The sequence below is a fragment of the Trichosurus vulpecula genome, chromosome 4 (assembly GCF_011100635.1).
Source record: "Trichosurus vulpecula isolate mTriVul1 chromosome 4, mTriVul1.pri, whole genome shotgun sequence".
Classification (NCBI taxonomy): Eukaryota; Metazoa; Chordata; class Mammalia; order Diprotodontia; family Phalangeridae; genus Trichosurus; species Trichosurus vulpecula.
The window spans coordinates 436,375,044-436,396,811 of record NC_050576.1 but is presented as its reverse complement, the minus strand read 5'-3'; the positions used below and the strand labels follow the sequence as shown (position 1 = coordinate 436,396,811).

Sequence of the window (21,768 nt, the reverse complement as noted above, 5' to 3'; positions counted from 1 at the left end):
AGAATATAGTGTGGTTATTGTGCCTATTCCTGAATACATCATTGGAATAGACGTTTTGAAGCGTATGACCTTAAATTTACCTGAAGGGAAATACCAATTTGCTGTGAGGAAAATAGGCATTAATGCAGTCTTAGTGGGGAAAATCAAGATGGATCCAATCACTTTGCCTGAACCTTCTGAAGTAATTACTTTGAGGCAATATCGTGTGCCAGGTGGGCAAGATGAAATTGCCAACACTATAAGAGAATGTGTTGAGGCAGGAGTGTTAGTCCCTACAACTACTCAATGGAACAACCCTGTCTGGCCAGTCCGAAAGTCAGATGGGACATGGAGGATGACAGTAGATTATAGACAGCTGAACAAAGTGACTCCTCCCTTGTATGCTGCTGTTCCAGACATGGTTACTTTAATAGAGAGAATACAAAAACATGAAGGGACTTGGTATGCAGTTATTGATTTGGCCAATGCCTTCTTTACGATCCCAATAGACCCCAAGCAATGGAACCAGTTTGCTTTTACTTGGCAAGGCCGACAGTATACATTTACACGCCTGCCACAAGGATATATTCATAGCCCAACTATCTGCCACAGGATTGTAGCTGAGCATTTGGATGAATTAAAGCTACCTGGTGTACAGCTTACACATTACATAGATGATATCATGATACAGGGAAAGAATATAAAAGAAGTGGAGGAGAGTTTAGCATTATTAACTGACCATATGAAAAGCAAAGGATGGGAAATCAACCCCGCAAAGGTTCAGGGGCCAGCTCAAACTGTAAAATTCTTGGGGATACAGTGGAATAGAGGACTGCGAGAAATTCTCCCACAAGCTCGACAAAAAATTCAGGATTTTCCCACTCCTACTAATAAGAAAGAGGCCCAAAAGTTCATAGGGCTGTTTGGTTATTGGAGACACCACATCCCACATTTGGGACAGATTTTGAAACCCTTGTATAAAGTCACCAGAAAGAAATATGAATTTGACTGGGGCCTTGAACAAAGTAGAGCTTTTGAGGAAGCAAAGGCTGCTATACAATTAGCTCTGGACTTATGGCCTATGCAAAATGGGCCAGTGGAGTTACAAGTGACTGTACAAGATGACTATGCAAATTGGAGTCTGTGGCAAAAACAACAGAGCCGAAGTGTACCTTTAGGCTTTTGGTCAAGGAAACTGCCCTCATCTGGAGTGCAGTATACACCTTTTGAGAAGCAGCTGTTAGCTGCATATTGGGCTTTAGTAGAAACTGAGCAACTAACCCTGGGCCATGAAGTGATATTAAGGCCTGGAATTCCAATTATGACTTGGGTAATGAGTACCCCAGCTTCTCACAGAATTGGACATGCACAAGAGGCGAGCATAATCAAATGGAAGTGGTATATTCAGAATAGGTCCAGAGCAGGCAAAAGTGGAGTTTCTGCTTTACATGAATCGGTGGCGAACATTGGCACTGAGAGAAATGAAAAACCCATTGAATCTAAGCAACAGATGGTGCCATCCTTAGTGAAATGGAATAATGGGTATGATGGACTAAGTGTAGAACAGAAGAAACACGCTTGGTTTACTGACAGGACAGCAAAATATTTAGGACAGAAGAGACATTGGAAAGCAGTAGCCTATAACCCCTGTACTAGGCGAACTCTGGAAAGTTCTGGGATAGGGGGAAGTAGCCAATATGCTGAACTGATGGCAGTACATCAGGCCATCAGAATGGAGAAGGGAGGACAGTGTCATATATTTACTGATTCATGGGCAGTAGCTAATGGATTAGCTACTTGGATGCCTATATGGAGGAATCAGAATTGGGAGATTCATGGCAAACAAGTTTGGGGTAAAGAGTTATGGGAAAGTATATGGGACATGTCTTTGGTTACGGATTTGTCAGTTTTTCATGTTGATGCTCACGCGACCCTGACCACACCAGAGCGTGAGTACAATGCACACGCGGATCGACTAGCAAAGATTGCCACTGAATGTATTGTCCCTACTCCAACTCCAACTGATGACTTAGCCTTAGCGAGATGGGTCCACCAGACCTCCGGCCATTTAGGGGTCCAGGCCACCCACCGATGGGCACAGGATCGAGGTATCAGTATCTCTCATGCGTTGTTAAAACAAATAACAGAGGGGTGTTGTATATGCCAATTAGAAAAAGAACGAACTCTTCCTAGGATAGTAACTGGAGAAATAGCAAGGGGAAAAGTTCCAGCCCAAATTTGGCAGATAGATTATATTGGCCCACTACCCCAGGATAAAGGATGTAAATATGTATGTACGTGTGTTGACACCTATTCAGGTGTCCTAGTGGCTTGTCCTTATAAGGATGCAACTCAGAAAAACACCTGTAAAACCCTAGATATTGTAAGTTTATACTATGGAACCCCAATGCAGATTCAAAGTGACAATGGGTCACATTTCAAGGGCAAAGAAGTGAAAAGATATTGTGTGTTGAATAATATAGAATGGATATATCATATTCCATATTACCCACAAGCATCTGGGCTGATTGAAAGAATGAATGGATTGTTGAAAGAACAGCTGAGAAAATTAAGCTCTAATAATTCATATCTACATTGGAAGGATAATTTGTCTATTGCCTTACGTAATTTGAATAATAGGCCCTTAGGGGGGAGTACACCTCTAGCCAGAATGATGACCCCAAATTTGCAGATTAGAGAACAGCAAACACGTGAGATCCAAAATATTGAATTTTGGACTGTGAGGGAAGATGTTCCCCTACCATGTCCAGGAACACCTGGTTTGGCAGGATATGATTTACATTGTATAGAGAATTTTAGGTTGAATAGGAAAGAGATAAGAAAAACCCCTACTGGAGTATGTATGAGAATCCCCAAGAATCATTTTGGACGGATATTACCTAAACCAGGATTAGCAGCTCAAGGAGTACATGTATTGGCTGGAGTGATAGATTCGAATTATCAAAAAGAAATTGTTGTGACACTCCAGAATTTGGGTGAAAAACCTGTACAATTTGGTAGGAATGATAGGATAGTTCAAGTGATTATTATCCCCTGTGAAAAAATACCCTTTGTAAAAACTGACCCTCCTCCCAGAATAACTACTAGAGGGGCAAAAGGGGCTTGCTCCATTGATAGAATAAAGTTGGGAGCTAAGGTATGGGTAAAACGGAAGCCAGATGATATTCCAAAGGCTGCAGAAGTCATAGCCCATGGGAAGAACAACACTGTAACAGTTGTCTATTCAGGGGAAGATAATTACCAAATCGTACCCCTGAACCATATATTTTACCGTGAATAGGGCTATAATATTAGATTCACGGACCCCACAGGTATGGCTAATGCTGGTAATTGACACAAGCCACTCAGAGGGAAGGTGACTTTGTGTGATTAACGGATAAAAGCTTGTACATCTGGGGAAAGTCTGGGAGGACAATCCTAGTCTATCTAGGATGGGATCCTCCTGGTTTCCCTTGTACATCTGGGGAAAGGCTGGGAGGACAATCCTAGTCTATCTAGGATGGGATCCTCCTGGTTTCCCTTGTACATCTGGGGAAAGGCTGGGAGGACAATCCTGGTCTCCATCTAGGGTGGGATCTTCTTGGCTTAGTTTCCTCATTGTGTTCCGTTTAAAAAGAAACATTTCCCATCTGAGTTTGGCTCTGATATTGGATCTCTGCATAACTGAAATTCCAACTAAACTGGAGATGATTTTATTTAAAGGATAATAGCCCATACTTGCCTACTCTTTTTGTTTTCTGTTTTAGTTAACCTTGTCGCTAGTTCTGTCTCCTGCAGGTTTAAGCACCCTGCAGTTTCCGGTGACTGCCTAAGTACATAGCATTCTTGGAATTCCTGCCAGCTCACTAAAAACTGAACTCTGGAATGGGACTCTTTGGGGCAGGGACACCTCTACATCCAATTTCAGCAAGAAGAAGCTATGGAAAATGAGACCTTCACCCATTACCCCAAGATTTTGAGCCCCAATTGTTTGAGGGGAGGAATGATGATAGTGTTCTGTGTACTTATTTTGTGTTATCCTTGCTATATTGTTTTATTGTTATGATATTATTGATCCTATGTAATGGATACAAAGATCTAGGGGTGGACATTTAAATTATTAATAATTATTTTGGGATGATTGATTGAAGAGATTATCTGGCTGGGATCTAGGGGTGGATCACATTTGAATCGTAAACCAATATTTGGGAATGTCACTGAGTGATATGTTTTGCTTTATTGTGAATGATATGTTTTAGTTTCCTGCATAATTGGATCACAATGTTCTAGGATATATAATTTAATTTGAATTATGATTGGATTGTGCATCCTAGAACATTGTGAGGGGTGGAGTGTAGCCAGAATGGACTTTGTTTTCTTTGAATGACTCAGCTTGCCTCGTTGAGCTTCCCTGGACGCTGGGGCTTGCTCTTCCGGGGCAGGACCAGAGCTTCCTGTGTGATGAGTCGTGGCGCTGGCTGAGGGGAGGTGTGTTAACGTGGTCTACGCTGGGGGAGGGGCCAAGTCAAGAACCAGTCGGCCCTGGTCGTTCAGGCAGCGCTTGATGATGTCAAAAACTCTATAAGAGGGGAGAGGACAGCTTGAAGATCCTCCTTTCCTTTTCCGGTTGGAGCCAGAGACGCCTACAGCCGAAGCTGAGCTGCCGGTAGCAGAGCTGACTAGAGGCTAGTGGGTAATCTTCTTACCGTAGAGGGGAAGCATGTATACGATTTTGCCTTATACCATCTCGCTTCTCTGTGGCCTCCTAGTTACTCTTGTGAGGCGGACTTATTGGGCCTGGAAGCTTTTGATGAAAATATCAAAATGGGGACGCTGGTTTGTGGGATTGTTACTGTGGAGTGTAAATACATGCTTTAGTTCTCCTGCCTTCTGCCTAGAGAATTCCTTATATCCTGCGGTTCCGGACCTTTTAGGCACATATGAGATTCTCTTTGAAATCATAAATTCTGCCTTCCTAATATAGTCACACAGCTTCTGTCAGGAAGAATGAGAAGCCGGGTGTTCCTGTCTGTGAGTAGAGCATTCTAGCCACCATCCCAAGCTGCTTCCTTTCCTTAGTCACGCAGGCACAATGTCCGGCACAGAGGAGGCACTGGGCCAGATGCTAGAGGTGCCAATACGAAGAAAGAAACAATCTCTGTCAGCAGGGAGCTGACATTTCAGGGGACTTATTGTTGTTCAGTGGTTTCAGTCTTGTCTGATTCTCCATGACCCCATTTGGGGTTTTCTTGGCAAAGGGGTTGGACTATTCCTTCTCCAACTCATTTGAAAGGAATCTGAGGTAAACAGGGTTAAGTGACTTGCCCAGGGTTACGCAGCTGGTGTCCAAGGCCAAATCTGAACTCAGGTCTTCCTGACTCTAGGCCTGGTGCTCTATCCACTGCACCACCCAATTGTCCTTAATAGGAGAGACAAGTATGTCTATTTCTATATATAATGTAAATACAAAATCAATAAATACAAACAGATGTAAAGTTGTTAAGTATGAAGTAATTTGGGAGAGAGGGCACAGGCATTGGCAGAGCTGAGGAAAGGTTTCCTCCAGGAGCTCCCTCTGAAAGGAAGAGAGGACCCTCTATGGTAGGAGTGAGGAAAGAATGCCCCCCTGGAAGTGGGATGTCCCAGACAAAGGCTTGCTGATGGGAGATGGGGAGTCCTATAGGAAGACCAGAGAGAAGGTCAGTGGGGCTGGGTGAGAGGAGGAACAATGTCCACTGAGGACGGAACAAGAGCTTAGAATCAGGTCATGTAAAGCATTAAAAGTTAAAAAGGAGTTTCTATTTTAACAGAAGCAACTGAAAGCCAGGGGACTTGGCTGAGCATGGGAGTCATGGCGGCCCTATGGTGGACTGAGGTGGAAGAGACACAAGTCAGGAGGCTGATGGAATCTCATTCAGGTGACTGGGAGATGATGAGGGCTTGAGCCAAAGTGGTGGCTGTGAGGGAAAGAGGTGGCTGATGTCGGAGGTCATGGAAGGAGAAATGATGAGATATGACAACCAACCAGATGCGTGATGATCAGAATGAGAAGTCTAGGGCAGAAAACACTGGCATTCTGAGCTTGGTGGATGTTTGGAAGAGGAGAGGATAGGGCTGGGGACTATGGGGAGTTCTGCTTTCACCATGTTGAGTTTGAGATGTCTATGGAACCTCCACTCTGAAATGTCCTGCTGACAGTCAGCAATATGGAAAGGAAGCTCTGGGGAGACAAAAGGGGGCTATTTATCCTGATCCCACTAGGGAGCTCACCATCAATACACACCTCCGTTTTGCCATTCGTTCCTTCCCCTAGTTTTCCTCATTCAGTCTCTCTGGAGCTGTTTGGCTGCCGTCACATTCTCTAAAGGCCATTCTCCCCTCCGCCCCAGTAGGTCTTGTATCCTTTAATACAGTTACCACATTATGAACGAAAGCTACATCCTTTTCCATCTGTGTCCCCACCACAGACACTTTATCAATCTTGTTGAACGGAATTCTTATACTATTTTTACAGGAGGGAAAACAGGGAAAAATGATGAAAATGGTCCAAGAAGTCATCATGCCCAAACCTTCTTGTCATAGCCACCTCCCAGGGTTCCTGGTCCAGACCTTTGGGGCCAAGAAAAACCAGTGGAATCTCTACTCTATGAGACAGTCAGCACACTCTCCTCACCCTTCCCCAAAACATACACAATGCCTTCAAGCAATCCTCCTGTAGGCTAGTCAAGGCGCCCTCAAGAGGCATGGTGTTAGAGACCTAGAGCTTACCTGGTCCAACTTTTTCTTTTACAAATGAAAAAATTGAGACAAGGAAGACGAGTGACTGGCTCAAGGTCCCACAGCTAGTAAGCAGCAAAGTAGAGATTTGAACATGGATCCCATGAAAAGCATGATGGAATCCAGGTGGAATCTCTGAAACACTTTGCTAGTCATGTGACTGTAATCAGATCCTTTAGGCTTCCTATGTCTTATTATCCCCTCTGTTAGACAGGAAAATAACAGAAGTTGGTCAGCCAGTACAAGCCACCAGCCAGAGAAAGCTCCACCTTTTGGGTGTCACAGCAGTCATGGACTCAGAAACCTCAAGTCCTCTGCCCAGTCACACTGAAATGATCCCAAAGATTCAGGTGCTGAAGGAATTTTTTAAAAATGATTTTTGTTTCCCTAACAGAAACCAAGGATTTCCACAAATTAACATAAATATGGGTGAGAAGGAGATAGTAAAGACAAGGGAGAAAATCCTGACATTTTGCCAAAATAAGCAAATCTAAAACATGGGAACAGGTCTCAGGGCAACCCTGCAGGATTTGGTGCCTCCAGCTCTGGTTTGCAAACACGAATCCCGCTGCCCTCATTTCTCCTGACAGGCCCCTGCCAGGATGGCCAGCTCTCCTCCTGGCTACTGAGTAAATTAGGAGAAGACTAAGAACTGGCAGGGAAGCCTTGTCATTTTTGTGGTGGTGCGGGGGACAAGGGTTCAAAAGAATCATCTCAATGGGAGGCATGAATGATGCACTCCACAATGGGCCCTGGATGACTGGATGTCCCAGCTCAAGCAACCCCAGCCTTTCTCCAGCCCTGTCTTCATGCCTCAGCTGACAGATCCCCCCCAAACCAAAATTATCTCACTTAGATGTTTTCTACACGTATATTTCTCCAGCATTTCTCCTCTCACTGAATTGGAATCCTCGATGGCAGGGACCATTTCCTCCTCCTCTTTACTTCCCCAGTGCCTAGTTGAGTGCCTGGTGTGGAATGGATATCTAACAAATGCTTCTTGATTGATTGAAATGACAGATTGGTTTCATGATCAGGGGCTGATTGGGGGGAAAGTAAAGATTCTCTGAAAGAAGAGAAGATGCCCCGAGGCTTTGGCTTTCTGTAGATGTCTGTTCTCTCAGAGGAGGAGAGCTGAACAAGTGCTGGAAGGACTCCCCAGGACTCAACACAAGGCCTGGAGTGTAGAAAGGACCTAATAGAGGCTTTTTGCCGGATGATAACTCATACGTGAACTCTGAGACGTCCAGTGTTGCCTTCCACGATGACTGAGGGAGATCTCTGAAGGAGAATCCGTTGGCATGACTGCCTGACAAACTGGACTTCTCATCCGTGGCCAGGAAATCTCTGAGTTGGAAGGAAGAACCTCTGTGACCATGTGTATAAACCCACCTGAACAAAGACACACCACTGCCAAGTGGTCGTTCAGTCTCTGCTGAAGCCCTGCTGTGAAGGGGAGCTCATTACCTGCTGAGGCAGCCCCATACTTCCCGGGGTGGCTCTAATTATTCAGAAGTTTTTCCTTCAACAACAATGAAGTAGCAAAGCTCTTTGATCAACACAGTCAGTGAGCAATGATGACTTGCAGAGATTCTTGCTGGGACGCACTTTCTGCCTCTCAGGAGACAAACATGAAGGAGCGCCCATTTTCAGATACAGCCAGTGTTCTGGGTGGGAGTTATTCATGACAACAAGGATGGGTTGGAATGTGGGAGGCAGCAAGAACTAACAATTATGTTTAAAAAGGAAAGAGCGTCAAGCTTCTTTTTAAATGTTTTCATGATCACTGGAGCCAGGATGAAGTAGCCAATAAAAGAGAGTATGCCTCAGGACCAGGACAACCTCGTTTCTCTCACTCCTGCTGGGGGTGAGACCCTGGACAAATCATTATGTTCAGTTGCACAAGAGGTGCTAATCTGCATCGGTAGATGAAGCTTCCTTGCCTGGGAGTTCCCAAGACCAATGTAATCACAGGTCTGATCCTCATGCTCCTTACATCAAAATGAAATTTTCCTCCTTATGTATTTCACCCACACACAGATCCTTGTTATGGTCTCTGGGGACAAGTCAGGTAAATAGAATCCCTTTTTCCTCATGAAAGCCCTGCATACGAAGACAGAGAGGCATCAGGTCCCATCTCCCCACTCCCAAACACACACACACACACACACACACACACACACACACACACACCCATTCTCTCTTCTCTACGTTGAATAGATCTATTTCTTCACCTCTCTTCACAAAACACAGAAGCTGAGAAGACAGAGCAGAAGGAAAGCCATGCCTAGACTAATACACTAACACAAATTAGATGTACGAGCCAAGAAAATCCCTTAACCACATGGAACTTCAGTGTCCTCATCTCTGAAATGGGGACATGACACCGACTACAACTGAGAGGTTCAAATGAGCTAATGATGTATCACATAAAGTGCTGTGTAAACATGAGACCATTAAAGGAAGCCGGGCTACGATTAATATCGAGCCTGGCCGCTCTCCTCTGGACACCCTCCAGCCTGCCAATGTGCCCCACTAAAATGTGGCATCCAGAACTGAACTCCACTTCTCTGGGCTAGAATTTGGAGCTGCTGATTATGGTACAAAGACAAGAAGTGAAACTGCCTGGTGCTGGTTGGTGCCACAAGCTTGGAGTGTCCCTTGGTTACAGGAGGAACCAATGGACCAAGCATCCTGATGGGAGCTTGGGCTGGAGGTGCGGGGAGTGGTGCAATGGCAAAAGTTTTCTTATACTTTCCGTTTCTTTTCTTAAAGAAAGAAAAAGTACTTTGAAGCCCAGGGGGAGGGAGGGGGGGAAACAACCATTAGTCAAAGAAACAAATAACTGAGGGGGGAGCCCCGACCTTCTCTTACCCTGAGATCTTCACGTATGCTTTTGCTTTAGTTAGTAAGGGACCACCGGGCTGCTTCTGCTAAGCAAAGATCAAGCAAGTACTGCTCAGTCTCTTCCAAATGGCGAAATGAAATCCAGAAGCTTCTCTATGACCTGACTCTCGAGGGAGCGCTCTTCTGCCCTACTCAGCCAGTCTCTTCCCAGAAGAGGTTTTCATTCTATTTCACAAAGAAGTGGGGAAGGAAGCATGCATGCGTATACATGTGTGTGCACATTCTCACACACACACGGCTTTCAGGACACTCTGTATGATGTGTATACACTATGCGTGTATGTGTATGCATAGATATGTACATACAGTTAGTCCCAGCAGTCTGCTGGGACTTTACCTCCCCACCCCGCCATAACAAATACCACCAGCTAAGCAAAAACTAACTAGCACCTTGGCTATCGCTATGTGCCCCATTCCACACAAACACACACACAAAAGGGGCCAAAAGTTCTTAATGAAGGTTTAAGCTTCAACAATTTCAAAAGTGTAAATGCTACAAATATACAAACACATCTGAAAGACTAATTATTTAAAAACTGTAAATATTACGGTTCTTATTAAAATCCAACATCAGCAGCATCTTCGATACGCAGCTCTCCAGTCAATCCTCAAGCTTTATAGAAACTTCCACCATCTCTGCTGCTCAGAGAGTCAAGGACTGCTTTCAAACCCTCCAAACAAGGAGTTTTCCATGCATACATGAGCATTACGATGTGACTCCACAAGTGACACATCAGGTGACTGGGGGCCCGAGCAAGAAGTCCCTCCCCTTCCAATCCACGGGGTTAAGAAGGCTTCATCCAGAAACTGCTGCAAACACACTGCATAATGACACAGTGTCTGGTCTTATTCAAATTAAAGGTAAACATTTGTTATTTCCAATTCACAAAATTGCCTAAGTTACAAAGAAATGAAAGTAACCTTTCAAATGATGGTTTGTTTTCTGTAAGTCTGTAACACTTCAAGGCATTAAAGCTTAAAATCCACACTAAGACTTTTGGGACATGCTAGAAGTGTGTGTGTGAGTGTGTGTGTGTATGTGTGTGTGTATGTGTGTGTGGCCCAGCACTGTTGCTTCTCGACAGTACTTTCTATAACTAGATGAGCTCCAGAGAATTTATTCCTTCACTGGTTGAGTTCAAGGGCTGTACCCCACAGTTATTAATTTCCCTCCTGGCCCCAAGGTGCTCTACTTTGGCAAAGCTGCCGGGCCCAGGAAAGTGCCCTGCTCTACAGGCACTGGCCTTCCCAGCATCCATCGGTCCCATGTCGCAAAAGCTGTTTCCCTTTCTTTAGCTTCTTAGAAAATGACCTACTCTGGGCACGATAAGGAGCAAGAACGAATGCTTCTCGAATACTAGTCCGAGGAGCTGTGCTAAGAGATCTGAGAGGCTCATCAGCCTGGCAGAGAGAGACCAAAGGTCGGGACTTATTCACCAGGGCCTGATACTGTGAAGGACATGGTCACACACACACACACACATGCACATACATGCACACACACATACCCATTAACACAGCCTGCTAGAATCCCCTAGAATAGTGTGCTCCCAGTAGGTATGCCATAGATGCTAATTAGGGGAGTTAATGTTTCCACTTTTCAGGGTCTCCTCACTCCCTGGTGCTCAGGCAGTGTGGCCGTGGGACTCAGCCTGTCGCATTAGAAAGCCATAAGCCTTTGCTCCTGTCAAGCACTTCCAGATCCACAGCAGGAGGGACCCCACTGTGAGGCCAGAACTTCCAGGGATAAGTCAGCTGTGGAGATTCCCAGAACCACTCACTTCGATGATCCTCAATTCTCTGGGCTCAAGGAATAGGTTAGACCCAAAGTGGCAAATGGTGACTCAACCAAAGCCACCCTCTTTTTGGACACATGTAACTGAAGGATCAAGGTGAGTTTCAGGAAAGAAGAGGCTGGCTCTATATAGAGGGGTCCTAAATCTCCACCACCCAAACAATTCTTCACACAGGACTCCCCTTCCATGCATTCATAATGCAACTACATTGGCTTCCTTGTTGTTCTTTGCCCAATGCCTGGTATCTCCCACCTCCAAGCTTTTGCACTGGTGTACCATCATGCGTGGGATGCCTTCCCTCCTCACATCTATGTCCCAGCTGCCCTGGCGCTTCTGCTCAGATTTTCCTCATGTAGCATCCTTTCCTATTCCCCCACCCCTTAGAGATGGCCTCCCACATATACCGTAGGCATCTCCCATGTACCAAATGACCTGCATATGTGCACCTCCAGAAGAATGTGGCCTCCCCAGGCGCAGGGATCCTGTTTGTGCCTTTTTTTTTTAATATCTCCAAAGCTTAGTACAGTCCCTGGCATACAGTAAGCACTTAATGAATGCTTGCTGACTGACTTGGCTAATGACCTTAAAAGGTGAGAAGAGCAGCTCCCTAGGCCTCGGCTTGTCCAAGAGTGCTCCTTTTGCGGGGGAGGGAGGAGTGAGGTGCAGGAGACAAAGGGAAGTCTGATGGACTTGGAGGGGGAGCCCTGTCCTTGACCCTTCTATTGGTGTGACAGGCCGGTCACCACCCTGGGGACAAGGCGTGGGGCAAAGATCACCGTATCTGAGCTCAAATTCTGAACCTTCAACTTGCCACCCCCATGACCTTGGGCAAGGTACAGCCCCACCCTGGGCTCAGCTTTTTCCTCTATAAAATTAGGGGTTGGAATAGGTGGCTCCCAAGAGTCCTTCCGGCTCTAAAGTAAGACTCTTAGGACATCTATGAACCTCAATGTCCTCATGTGTCAAACGGGAATAAAAATGACCCATGTGCAAACTATCTAATGGCGGGGGGCGGTGAGGGCAAGTGGAAGGAGGCACTTGGATGGATTCCATTCTACACTTTATCGTGTGTGGCTCAATTATAACGAAAAGAAGGTGCCCCCATTCCTAGTCACCCAGGATGATCTGCCCAACTCCTCACCCTCCCACACGCCAATCAGTCACCAAGTTTTAGAGATGTGAGGCAGCACAGTGGGTAGAACACTGACCCTGGAGTCATGAAGACCTGGGTTCAAATTCTGCCTCAGTTACTCACCTAGCTGCATGACCCTGGATAAAGCACTTACCCACCATCTGCCTGAGTTTCTTAGCTATAAACTGAGGATCCCAAGAACGCCAACCTCACTGAATGACTAGGAGAGCCAAACAAGATGACAGATGTCAAACGTTCTGCAAACCTAAAGGCAGGAGGCGAATGTTCGCTTCCTAAGTCCTCTCACATCCATTCCTCCTCTTCTCTCCTGCCATAAGCCCTGAAGCTCATCTACATTACTGGATCAGCCTGGAAAGAGCTCTGGGTCTCCAGTCAGAGGACCTGAGTTCAAATCCTGCCCAAGACCAGAGAGCTTGCAGGGCCACAGATACAGACTTATCCAAATAAACTTCTTCCATGCCAAGTTCCTCATGCAACCCAGAAAAAGGAGGGGAATTGGGGGAGCGGGGATTGAGGAGGGAGCAGGATTAGTGGAAGAGGAGACTGGTGGGGGAGAGGACTGGTAGGGGAGGGGATTGGCAGGGGAAGGGAATAATGAGGGCGAAGGAGGCTGATGGGGAGAAATGGAGGAGTAAGAGGAAGCTGGGGTTTGAGCTGGTACTTCATTCCGACTCAGAGGGGATGACATGGAGATGGGGAAATGTTTTGGAGGAAGTAGAGCCTGGGGTGGGCATGAAAACCCATCTCATTTTGAGGCAGCTGCGAAGCAGACTTCCTTCCCCCCTCTCAGCTTCAGCTCACATCTCCCACTGCAGACTGAGCCAGCCCATTTAAGAGGCTACCAGCAGATGCTGCTCCCCCAGGAAGGCACCCCCCAAAAAGCTGGAAAGTAAGTGTTGATCTTTCCCATCTTCTTCCTGCTGAAATCATACCCACAGGCCCCTCTGCCATTCCCTCACTGGGACACTGGGTGCATTGATGAGGACCCGGCTCCTCCCGCTGATCTTTTTAAAGACTGGCTTCCCTGTCTTCCAAAAACAACCAAGTCTTTCACTGCCAGGCTGAGGCCCAGGATAAAAATCACAGTAGTAGGAAGGCCACACTTCCTTCCATAAAAAGATGCCTTGTACCGATAAAGAGAAGGAACAAAAATAATCCATAGCATCTAAATAAGTGCCTTCCAGTAACCTGGCACAGAAACGGCCTGATTGACTTCTCTGGGGACAAAAGGAAGTCCCTAAAGCCCGACCCAGTGACCTTTTGGCTGCTCTGTTGACATGGCGCCTCACATAGCATAAGGACCCAGTGATCTTTCAAGGGGAGAGCTGATGTGGAGCCACACATGCCACACATCGATCAAAGGAACAAATGAACAGCCATGAAGGGCAGGGCAGTGAAGGAGGGAAACTGAGGCGAGATTCCACCCGCTCAGGTATCATCTGATGCAAATGGACGGACCTTCAGGAAAATGAACGGCAGTGCCCCGTGAGATAACAACAACACTGATAACAGGTACAGTGACACAGAACTTTTCTAGTGCTTTAAGATTTCTCAAAGCACTTTACAAATATCTTATTTTATCCTCACAAGAACCCTAGGAGGGGGGTATTATTACTATCAGCATTTTACAAGTGAAGAAGCTGAGGCAGTCAGGGGAGCAGACTTGCCCAGGGTCACACAGCTACTAAGCATCTGAGGCAGGATTTGAACTCAGGTCTTTTTAACTCCAGGCCCAGTGCACTAGCCAGCAAGCCACCCAGCCACCCTTGTACTTGAAGCACTCCTGCAGTGACTGAACGACCCCTTTTCCAGAATGTCGTTGTCTGTGGAAGGCGAGGCCCAGATTTCCCCTCTCCTCTCCCACCTGATTTGTCTGATTTGCTTTCACAGATGGCACAGCAGAAAAGCCCAGAGTCCAAATGCTACCTGTGTGCCCGTGGCCAAATCCCTTCATTTCTCTGGGCCTCAGTTTCCTCCCGTGTAAAATGCAAGGCAGGCATCCGAGGGCCTCCAAGGGCCCTTCAGGCTCCAGATGACCTCTGGGGGCTCAAGGCGGGGTGGAGGCGGCTCCATAGGCAAGGCCAGGCTGCACATGGGCACAGTGCCCTGGTATGGACAGAGCTTCCTGAAGACAAAGGGGGAGAAGACCCTGCCACCTGCCAGCTCGAGGCCTCATCCAGCCCGGGGTGAGCTCCTGGCTTTTTACGATCATTTCACATTATACCCCGGCAACCCCCAAACAAACAGGGATACCGACCCAAGTCCCCGCCTTTGCTTCTTCAGGATGAGAGCAGCAAGGGGCAGGGGAGATGTCAGGTCATCCCCCCAGGCCTCACCTGGCACAACAACTTCCCTCCAGGCCCCCCAAGAACAAGGCCAAGAGGGGACCCGAAGCCAACCTCAGCCCTCCATCATGTCCCCCAGTTTAATTTCTCTCCAAACTTGAAAGAAATCTATCCCAGGGGGACCTGTGCAGAGCCAGCCTCTTATGGCTCCTCCCAAATTACAAGAGGCTGACCATCCTTCAGCCATCTTTCCATTTGATGCTGCGATCATAGAAGCCAGCGGCCCTCCCAACAGTGTTCCCAGAGGCCAGTGGCCCTCCCAACAGTGTTCCCAGAGGCCAGCGGCCCTCCCAGAAGCTGCCCTCCACCCTGGTGTCCCAAGTGCTCACAGTACCTCATCCTTTTCTTCTTGAAGGCGCCTGCGTTCTGCCTCAATGACCAGCTTGACTTGGATTTCCTGAGCGATTTCACAGTCCTGCTGTTCTCTAAGATGCAGAACAGAGACAAAGCCACGTTACTCCAGATGGTCAGAAGCAGTTTGCCCTCCTGGCCCTCTGCCCTCTCTTTGCTTGGGCGGGCAGCGGCAAGGCTAGTTCTCCTGGGGGCACTGGGCATGGGGGATCCAGCCCCCATGCAGGGCTTCTCAGCACAGTGAAGGGACTGAGGGAATAAGCAACGATCCGGCCCCTACGCGGCGCCAGGCACTGTGCTAATGCTTTACGATCCTCACAACCACCCTGGGAGGGAGGGACTATCCTTGTCCCCGTTTTGCAGGTGACGAAACCGAGGCAGGCAGGTGAAGTGACACAGCCCTCACTCCTAAAATCCCAAGGACTCTGGGACTCCATTCAAACTGAAGAAGGTGGAATCCACACGGGGACGAGCAAAGCCCTCTTTCTTTCCTACAGCATCTGGTCCCCAAGCAGGAGCTCACAGCATCAACCTCTCACTTAGGGGAAAGAATTTCTCAAGAAATGCTGCTGGTGCTGCTGCGGCCTTCCTGGCAACCAGTCACTGCACAAATGGCTGTGTGCAGAGGCCAGCTCACGCTCACACATCACATGAGCCTTTAGCACACTTTATAAACAGCATCTCCTCGGTCCCCACAACAATTCCATGAGGCAGGCACTACTACTACATTCCATTTTACAGATGAGGAAGCCAAGGCTGAGTGGAATTAGGTGACTTGCCCAGGGTAACACAGCCCTTAAGTATCTGAGGTAGGAATGGACTCTTGACCACCTGACTCCAAGGCCGGCCCTCCATCCTGGGGTGCCAGCTGGCTGTCTTGAGGGTTACCCAAGGGGATGGGCGGGGAAGGGTTAGTGCAGTGACAAGAACAAACCCACAGGGATCAGGCAGGGAGATGCCTGATCTCCCTGGCCTGGTGGCGCCTCAGCCACAGTGGACATAGGAAGGAGAAGAGTCAGGCCCCGACCAATCAGCTTCCTTCCTCTGTCTCCTTTCCCTGCCCCACTCCTGGCTATTTCAAAGAACTCACATTCGCCATGGGTAGGAGGAGCATCCTGAGGAAGGAAAGCCAAGGGTGTTGCTGAGAGGTCAGCAGATCCACTGGCAGACCAAGCCCCCCGCTGGGCCAACAGCAGAGGCTCCCCACCATTAGGAACAGTGGCCACTATCCAGGGGCTCCTGCTCACAACGACCACAGTGACCTGCCCATCTGTATGTTGGGCTTTCATTGGATCTGACCCAAAGACTGGGTAAAGGCCTGGCCAGCTGGCCAGCCAGCCTCTGGAATTTAGCTGCTCAAAATAAGCCACCTCACTTGGACCTAGGACATGTTCCAGCTGTTCTAAAGTGCTTTCTCTGGACCCTCCCACAGGCTTGCAGGGAACATGGGCTGGGTGCGTTGGCTGGGTGTGCTGGCCTTCCCAGAAGGAAAGGGGCAGGGCTGATGGTCATCACAGGCCCTCACTGCAGCAGCACATTGACCCATATGCTCTGACGGTTCCTACCCACATCCCAGAAGATACAAAATACTCAAGGGATTAAGTGACAACTAATATATTTAGAAAGACCACAGGTGAGTTGGGTTTCAGGCAAGATTCAGAAGACCAGATGAGTGGGAGAGGCCTTGGGTGCAGGAGGAAGTCCCACTGAGCCAGCCCCCAGAACCCTGAAGGTGAGTTAGCAGCCGCTGGAGAATAGCTCCAGCAAACAGCCTGCAATTTGATTTTCTTCCTTGAATTATCTGCGGAAGTCTCAACTGAAGTAAGGGCATTTTCTTTCACAATCTGTCTCCCTATTCACAGTCTAAGGAGAGGAGTGACAATGAGCACCCTTGCCTGAGGGTTCAGGGTCTTTTTTCCCTCTTCTGAAAAAAAAGAAAGAAATTGAATGGCCTCAGGATTTGAGCACCTGACTCTAGCCCAACAAGGACCTCACAGTCAGGGGCTCCTTTTTCCAAACTGTTCAGGGGCCACAGTGTTGTCTTCCCATGATTCCAGCATCAGAAGGCATCGCGGTGGCTACTGCTCCCAACTTCATGGGAAAGAGAATCCAGGCTGAGGTCACAGGGCTGATCTCTCTCTCTCTCTCTCTCTCTCTCTCTCTCTCTCTCTCTCTCTCTCTCTCTCTCTCTCTCTCTCTCTCTCTCTCTCTCTCCCCCCCCCCCCTCTGTCTCTGTCTGTATTTCTCTCTCTGTCTCTGTCCCTCCTCTCTCTCTCTCTCTCTCTCTCTCTCTCTCTTTCTCTCTCTCTCTCTCCCCCCTCTCTCTGTCTCTCTCCCTCACCTCTCTCCCTCCCTCCCTCCTTCCTTCCCTCTCTCTGTGTCTCTGTCTCTGTTTCTGTCTGTCTCTGTCTCTCTGTCTGTGTGTGTCTCTGTCTTTGTCTCTCTCTGTCTGTCTTTCTCCCTCCCTTCATCTCTCTCCCTCCCTCCCCCCACCCCATCACGGAGCCTCTTCTGGAAGACGCTGCATTAGAAGGAGCCCAGTCCCTGAGAAGGCAGACCATGCACCTCTGGGAACCGTTCCCATTGGTGGGAAGTTTTGGGTTGGGTTTGGTCTCCATTTCTGCCCCAGCTGAAATCAAGCTCAGTTGGCTACTTCGACCTAATGCTCCTGATCCTTTCTGGTGGGGCCAAATAAACCAGTCTGATGCCTCTCTAACATATTAATCCTTTGAAATCTAGAAGACACTTAAAATGTCCTCTACACCTTCTGTTCAACACAAAAGAATGCTGTGTACAAGGTACAGCTTCCCCAGGGCTGGATCTCTGAACCTGGATGGTGTGCAGAAGAGGGGAAAGCCCCCTGCCTCAGATACTCACTCACTATAGGGCCTTGAACAAGTAACTTTTAAATGATCTTTTTCTTGCTTCCCTCATCTCTAAAATGGGTTGGCTTAGAGGAGTCCTCAGTTTCCTTCCAACGCTAACATTCTGAGTCAACGGGCATAATGCGTGAAGAGAAAATTCAGATGTGACGTAGGAAAAAGCGTCCTAACAGTGAGAGACATCCCAAAGAGAGGTAGTGAGTTCCCCATCCTTGGAGGTTAACAATAAGAGATGTTCCAAAGAGAAGCAGACTGGGTCCTGACTCTCCACCCTTGGAGGTCTTCAAGCAGGGGCTGCACAACTTCCCAGGCATTGTGTCCAAAGCATTGTTATTTAGGTAAGCTAACTCTGGACTAGATGGCCACTGAAGGCCCATCCAATTGTGTGCTTCTGATTCTAGGATGCCCAAGGGTACAGGTCCAGACAAGGTCAATGTGGGAGCACAGAGCTCCAGTCTAGACTCATCCCACTGGTCCTTTCTAAGCTCGGAATTCTATAAAATTGGGGGGGGGGGGTGAACTTGAGGGGGTCTCTGAAGTTCCCCCTCAAGTCTGACATTCCAGGATCCTATAAATCCAGGACTGTACTACTCACCTCATGGGTTTGTTGTGATGCTCTACGTGTGTGTGTGTGTGTGTGTGTGTGTGTGTGTGTGTGTGTATAGCACTTCACCAATATCTAAATGCTGTGAGTCAGTCATTTCTGTTTCTATTACTCTTAGGTACACAATGTCAGTTGCTAGGAAAGGTGGTGCCTGTGTCTGATGCAGCCAGATGGACAGGAGGGGGTCTGGGATTAGGGCAAAGGTTAGCGTTTGAAGGATCAGGGGACCTGACTCACATGTCTTTGTAGCGTTTCTGGATATGAGCCCGGGCCTTCAGGTCCTCCTCCTCCTGAAGTTGCTTGGCTACCTGAAGATCATACTGAACCAGGCGGTTTCGCTGCACGTTGGATGCCAAGTGATGTTCAACTGAAAAAAGAGAGCGAGAGCTCAGGGGTCAGCAAAGCCCCACCCATCCGCAGCTACATTGGCAGCTGTCTTCCTGGTGGCATTTTTATTTTTAACTTGAACTAAACCTGGGATTTCATGGCTGTGGGAAACTCCCAGTGAGGAAATGGCCTCTGCCTATTCGGGGCAATGCCTGCCCTCTCCTCCATTCACATACAAGATGTTATGTTTCAAACAAAGCTCTGAATAGTGGCAGATTATAGGAAGCTATTTAGGCACACGAGATACCATCGCATTTGGCTTGGATTCTTCCTAGAAACTCCCCCACCCCCCCACACATAAACACACACATACATACATATACATATACATATGTACACACACATGCACACGTACACACACATACACAAAAGTCAAGGAGGCAGAAAAAGTAGAATGAGCATAAAGCTCATCTCTTTAGTAATAAGCCCCTCAACTCTGGGCAGTGGGCAGAGTCCTCCCCCAAAAACCTTGTGTCCTTCCTCCCAGCCCATCTTTATAGCCCCTGCTCTCACAGCCCAAGCTCAGGAGAGGATATCCCAACTGCCTTTCTTGTAGCCAAATGATCCCCCCATAATGTCCCCCTAGGTACAAGAGTCTGTCTTTGCTCCCAACCATCGGCATCATTATTCCTCCTCCCCAAGGACTACTTGGCCCACCCTTCTATGGCCTCATCTAGCTGCCTCTTTGTGGCACCCTCTGGAAGTGTTACTGATCAAAGGCTTCAAAGACAGAAGGTGACCTGGGGCCACAACTCACTTTCTTGCTCCTGGAGATTGTGTGCCAGTGTATGGTCCTCTAAGACGGCAAAGTCCCGGCACACTGTCAGAAAGAGAAACACAGATAGTGTATGTTATTAGGGCTTGACATGATCAAAGGTCATGCCTAGGAATTAACTCTTATGACCCTTTATTAACGATGGCAGGTGACTGGCATCCTCGTCCGGCACAGGAGTTTCCTTCACCAAGACCAGCAGTTCCTAGATCAAGGGCTGGAAGATCTGTGAGGCCAACAGTCCAACCACCTCACTTTACGCATGAGGAAACTGAGGCCCCTAAATAGGCAATGATTGGCCCGTAGTCACTCATGTGCTAAGTGCCTAAGCTGCGATTCACCTACATCTTCACGTGTTTGAGTTAGGACTCTTCCCATCTGTCACTGAATGTCATCAACTATCATCAACAGCCTTCTCTGCTCTTAATAGAGGGATTTACCAAAGAAATAGACACATTGGCCCCTGCCCTCAGAAGACTTGTAGATGCCACATCACCAGCTCCAGAATTCCCAGCCCACCATCCAGCCTCCCCAATGATGGGGGCACCCAAACATTGATGGGAAGGCAGCATCCCACACACTGCTGTGGTTCTGGGAAGCCCCTGCCCTTCCAGCATGGGCCTTCGCTAATGCCAAGGTCATCACGAAGGCAGAGGACACGATAGAGAAGAAAATGTGTTAGAAACAGCATCTTGTGAGAGCTAGCAGTCTGACCTGCATCAAGAGAACGCCTCGGTAGCTTGAGGCCCCGCCTGGGTGTTGGCTGAGGCCCTTTGCTCTCCATCAACCCTGTCAGCCAGCAAACGAGCATTTCTCAAGCACCTACTCTGGGCCAAGCTCCACACCAGACCCTAGGGATTAACAGAACAGAAATGAAGTGCTGTAGAGGGAAAGAAGATTCTGGGCTCAAGGAGCTGGCCTTTGCCATCTGCCCTCAGTGACATCACTCCTCTCCTTCCTTTTCCCACTGCTTTGAACCTTCTTCTCAGCTGTCCCATTAAATGGCTTAACAGCCACCCTGATAACAACGATGGCTGACACTGACCACAAAGCACCCAGAAGCCATAATCTCCCAGGAGCCTCACCAAGACCCTGTGAGGTACAAGCTACAGGTATGATTATTCCCACTTTACAGATATGGAAACTGAGGCTTAGAGAGACAAAGGTCACACCACCAGGAAGTGTCACAGTCAGCATTCAAACCCCGGCCTTTCTTGATATCATGAGCACCGTTGGCAGGAGTGCATCATTCACAGAATCAAGACCAGTCAGCTCTAACGAGCCAGACCAGATTCCAGTGAGGTCAGAGGACACCCAGGGGATGTCGTCTTCCTCTCAAATAAATGTAATTAGGCAACTTTCCAAGCCTACAGGTGGCAGAGAAGGTACCAACCTGCATGGCTTGAAAGAGCTTCATCTGAGGCAGCTAGGTGGCGCAGTGAGTAGAGCTCTGGCCCTGGAGTCAGGAGGACCTGAGTTCAAATCCGGGCTCAGACCCTTGACACACTTACTAACTGTGTGACCTTGGGCAAGTCACTTAACCCCAATTGTGTTCCCTTCCCCCCTCAAAAAAAAAAAAAAGAGCCTCATCATCTGGAGAGTTTACTACAGGAAGTCAAAGGTTGTGTGTGTGTATGTATATATGCGTGCATATATTTAGATGTGTGAATGTATAAATATATGTATGTTTATACGTGTGTGCACACATATACAGGCATGATCATGGCTCTACAATATGTGTGTATACGTGTAGTGTGTTTGCATGTGTTGTGTGTGTGTATCAGCACAGTACGTGGGTGATGTGTGTAGGTATGTG

General features: G+C 47.9%; 1 protein-coding gene across 2 annotated transcripts in view; it reads right to left on the bottom strand.

Moving 5' to 3' along the window:
* The window catches only part of CCDC50 (coiled-coil domain containing 50), a 99,833-nt gene that overhangs the window by 38,270 nt on the left and 39,795 nt on the right, over window positions 1–21,768 (bottom strand). For both annotated transcript variants that reach the window (XM_036753871.1, XM_036753872.1), the window contains exons 2-4: window positions 19,938–20,000; window positions 19,031–19,160; window positions 15,291–15,381 (exon numbers count right to left, since the gene is read on the bottom strand). In XM_036753871.1, the coding sequence (XP_036609766.1) occupies window positions 15,291–15,381; window positions 19,031–19,160; window positions 19,938–20,000 (284 nt within the window). The remainder of the gene's footprint in view (window positions 1–15,290; window positions 15,382–19,030; window positions 19,161–19,937; window positions 20,001–21,768) is intronic.